The sequence below is a fragment of the Mandrillus leucophaeus genome, unplaced genomic scaffold (genome assembly GCF_000951045.1).
Source record: "Mandrillus leucophaeus isolate KB7577 unplaced genomic scaffold, Mleu.le_1.0 Scaffold636, whole genome shotgun sequence".
Classification (NCBI taxonomy): domain Eukaryota; kingdom Metazoa; phylum Chordata; class Mammalia; order Primates; family Cercopithecidae; genus Mandrillus; species Mandrillus leucophaeus.
In genome coordinates, this window is record NW_012106875.1 from 103,533 (window position 1) to 107,424 (window position 3,892).

A 3,892-nucleotide genomic window follows, 5' to 3' on the forward strand; every position below is an offset into this window, starting at 1 on the left:
GGGCTTTGGAGACTCTTACCAGTACCTTTTCTTCCCCTCCCCCACCAGACATGAGGGCTAGCGCTCAGGCCACAGCTGACCTGTGAAGTTCCAACCTCAGTCATGCTCCAGCCAATTGAACAAGGTTTCACAAATACCCAGCTCTGACAGCTTGCGGTATTCATAAACACTAAGGAACATCTTTGCTGGTTATGCCCGATTTATGTATAGGACTCAGGGATATGCTGTCACACGGACTATTGCATCTGGGCCTTTTCGGCAGGAATCAAAGGGCACAATTCAGTATGATACATGTCTTTTCCACTGGTGTGGAAAATATCCCATGGCCCAAGTTTCACAGGACAATGAGTGGAAAGCATGGAGCGCTGGCTTCTAGGGCTCTTCTGCACAGCTCAGTGGGTGCTGAGGTTCCAGTTCATTTGTTTAAAAGCTTTGACTCCCCAAGAAGGCAACTTTTTGCAGCTCAGGGACTCTGGCATAATACAAATTTGTACCCGGAAGTCAGAAATATGTTCTTTGACCAGACTCATTCCTGTTTACTCTAATTTGTGACACTTACTCCCAGTACTACACCCACCTCTTCTTGTAAGATCTCATAACAAGCCTTCACGACTCACGCGCAGAAGAAAATACCATCCAATTTGGTTCTGTACCACCATTTGACTAAACTGTGTGGGATTTCCTGCCTTCTCCTCTTCCTCCTCCAATTCCTTTCCTCCCTCCAAATCTCTTATTATTCTTCAATATTGCACAAATCGGCCTTCACTTTCACCTCTACAGCTTTGAAGCACAGTTATTGTTGTATTTGGGAAGACAGAAGACTTGGAAATAAGCTTTATTTCCTCTATAACCAATGCAAAAACCCACTGAGATTCCTTAAGCATGATCCCTTTATTATGTAACAGACATTGAGTTAGGCAAAATCATAGCTGATGTGATCAGGTCAAAAATAACATATAAAATAATGTAATGGGCTAGTTGCAACTATTGACTTCAACTACATAAGGCTATCGAGTCTAGATGATACCATTCAAGATGTAGATGCTTACGGAACGAGAAACTAAGACTTTGAGAAACAAAAGCTATTACAAAACACATCATTCACTTTTTTGTTTGCCCCTTCCCCCCTCATTCTATTATACAATTTGTATACTCACTCGTTTCCGATGAGGACTAATTTCTAGCTTCATCACCGCACATTTGTTTAAAGTATTTAGACGCCTATAGAGCAAAGAAATAACGTTAGCAAAGATAGGCAACCACTCTCTACTAAGTGGATAAACACCTATTTTTAAACAATTCATATATCTAAGGAGTTTCTTGGAACTCAGTAAAATCTAACACCTAGAGGAGTATTAGAAACTTCTTTAAAAAGTGAGTGATTTAAAAATACCTTGGCCAGGCGTGGTGGCTCAGCCTTGGGAGGCTGAGGTGCGTGGATCACGAGGTCAGGAGATTGAGACCATCCTGGCTAACATGGTGAAACCCTGTCTCTACTAAAAATACAAAAAAAAAAAACAAGCTGGGCGTGGTGGTGGGCACCTGTAGTCCCAGCTACTCGGGAGGCTGAGGCAGGAGAATGGCGTGAACCCAGGAGGTGGAGCTTTCAGTGAGCAGAGATCGCGCCCCTGCACTCCAGCCTGGGCGACAGAGCGAGACTCCATCTCAAAATAAATAAATAAATAAAAATAAAAATACTTTTATGTTTCTTAAGTTTTTCACTGTAATTTTTATATTTTAGTGTGAAATGGCACACAGCTATGATACTGTCAAGTCTGATTCTTTAACTCTCAATGAGTTGCTCTTACTGAGAAAAATCATTCTTCCAGTAACTCTTAGGTTGAGCCATTATGGACTGCCACATGTGATGCCAAGAAAGAAAAGTTTCTGACTGGGCACGGTGGCTCACACCTGTAATCCCAGAACTTTGGGAGGCCGAGGCAGGCAGATCACCTGAAGTCAGGAGTTTGAGACCAGCCTGTCCAACATGGTGAAACTCCATCTCTACTAAAAATACAAAAATTAGCTGGGCATGGTGGTGGGTGCCTCTGATGCCAGCTATTCGGGAGGCCGTGGCAGGGAGAATGGCTTGAACCTGGGAGGCGGAGGCTGTAGTGAGCAGAGATTGTGCCACTGCACTCCAGCCTGGGCAATAGAGCCAGACTCCATTTCAAAAACAAAACAAAAAGAAAAAAAAAGAAAAGTTTATGAGGTCTCCTTTCACAGAAATAGAAACAGCGAAACAGCAACAAAGAACCAAGTAGAGTTTTTGGCAAAATGAACAGTGTCTTGTATTTCAAATTTAAACTCAAATTTAAACAATTAGTTTTAGTTATCTCTGATGAATCATAATCTTGGACAGCTGTTCAAAATTTTAGAGTCCTTGCACAGAATGGAAATTGGAACCCTCTTTAATATCCAATATTTTGAACAGCTTCCTGTTATAGGACAATATAATGTGTGCCATACTCATGGCAATAGGACAAATGATCATTTAAAGAATCTGCATACTGTAACTTCAAGGATCCAAATCTTACTGAGTTCAAAATTAAGCACTCAGGTCACATTCTTCTTTGCAACAGCCATCCTATTGTAATTACGATATCAATACTTTGACCTCTGCCAAACAGCAGTATCAATTTAAAATTAGGGAAATTTAGTTCCATTGAAAATAAAACACAGAAAAAATCCAAAGCCTCATGGAGAAATAATGCAATAGTTGAAAAAAGAAACTCTTTAAATATGCTGAACTAAATGGTATGTACAAATATGAATGACAACCCTTCAGGCCCCAATTTTCTTGCCATCTCCCAGATGGTCATCACTCATCCTTCCTGAAATGAACCTGTAATGTGTCTGTTTGCTATCTGCTATCACCAGTTTTCCAGTTTTTCCTACAAATTGCGATCCTTACATTTTCATAAGATAAGATCATTTAATTCACACAAATTCCTGGGAAACGTGAGACCACCTCAGGGCTTTATCTTCCTGATCCTGTTCTTGCAGTTTGCCTAACAATGTTGATGCAACAGAACAGAAAGTATTTTTCCCTGCCTGATAAGCCCAATTTTGACTTCATAGCTTATGTGGTAGCCTGTTTATAGAATAAACAAAGATAGCACAGAGTGCCTATGTTCAGAAGAATTCTGTGTGGATGGGGAGGAAAAGAAAACAAATAACTAAGAAAAAGTCTGCATACTTTAAAATGAGTGGATATAAGGTCCCTCTATTGGGGATATCAATTACTTAAATGACTTACACCCACAGTGTTTTAATTCTCAAATGTTTTCAAGATTTAAAGAATCCGGAATGGTTATAGTTAGTCTTAGGTCTGGGTTCCATTAATCAAACCTGTAATCAAATAGTCACTTGACTTCATTTGGGCTTTAATGGTTGAATGGTGTTTATAACCGAATTTACTAGTCACAGAGGCCTATGGGGCTGGGGAGAGGTTTAGCTTCACAAACTCTAGATTTTAGTCGAATGAAAAAGACCCAGGAGGCCAGTTCTCTAAAGGTCAACATTATCTTTTTATGTTGGTAGCACCAATCTAATGGCATTACAGACCTAAAGCCCAGAGTTATACCCTAGGGTTTCTGTGATTTTCATTTGTCCCGGAGGACCCCTAAAGAACGTACTGTGCTGGGACCTTATTTGCTTACAGGGACAGTACTGATATCAAATCATAGTTCCAGCTACACAAATGAGGCCTACTACGGGCCAGGCACTATGCTAGGCACTTCTTATGTATTACTTCCTCTTCCCAACAAACCTATGGTACAGATATTATGATTAACCTTCACTTTACAAATGAGGAAATGGGGCTTGGGGAGGTCACAGATCTTGTCTAAGTCCACACGATTAAAACATGGTGACTCTCAAACCCAGTAAC

The 3,892-nt window shown here is 40.6% G+C and overlaps 1 protein-coding gene across 1 annotated transcript in view; it reads right to left on the reverse strand.

The window, feature by feature from the left end:
* DLC1 (DLC1 Rho GTPase activating protein) overlaps positions 1–3,892 on the reverse strand; it is a 468,793-nt gene that overhangs the window by 21,193 nt on the left and 443,708 nt on the right. Inside the window, exon 8 of the mRNA XM_012000632.1 lies at positions 1,158–1,221. Coding sequence (XP_011856022.1) covers positions 1,158–1,221 — 64 coding nt within the window. The remainder of the gene's footprint in view (positions 1–1,157; positions 1,222–3,892) is intronic.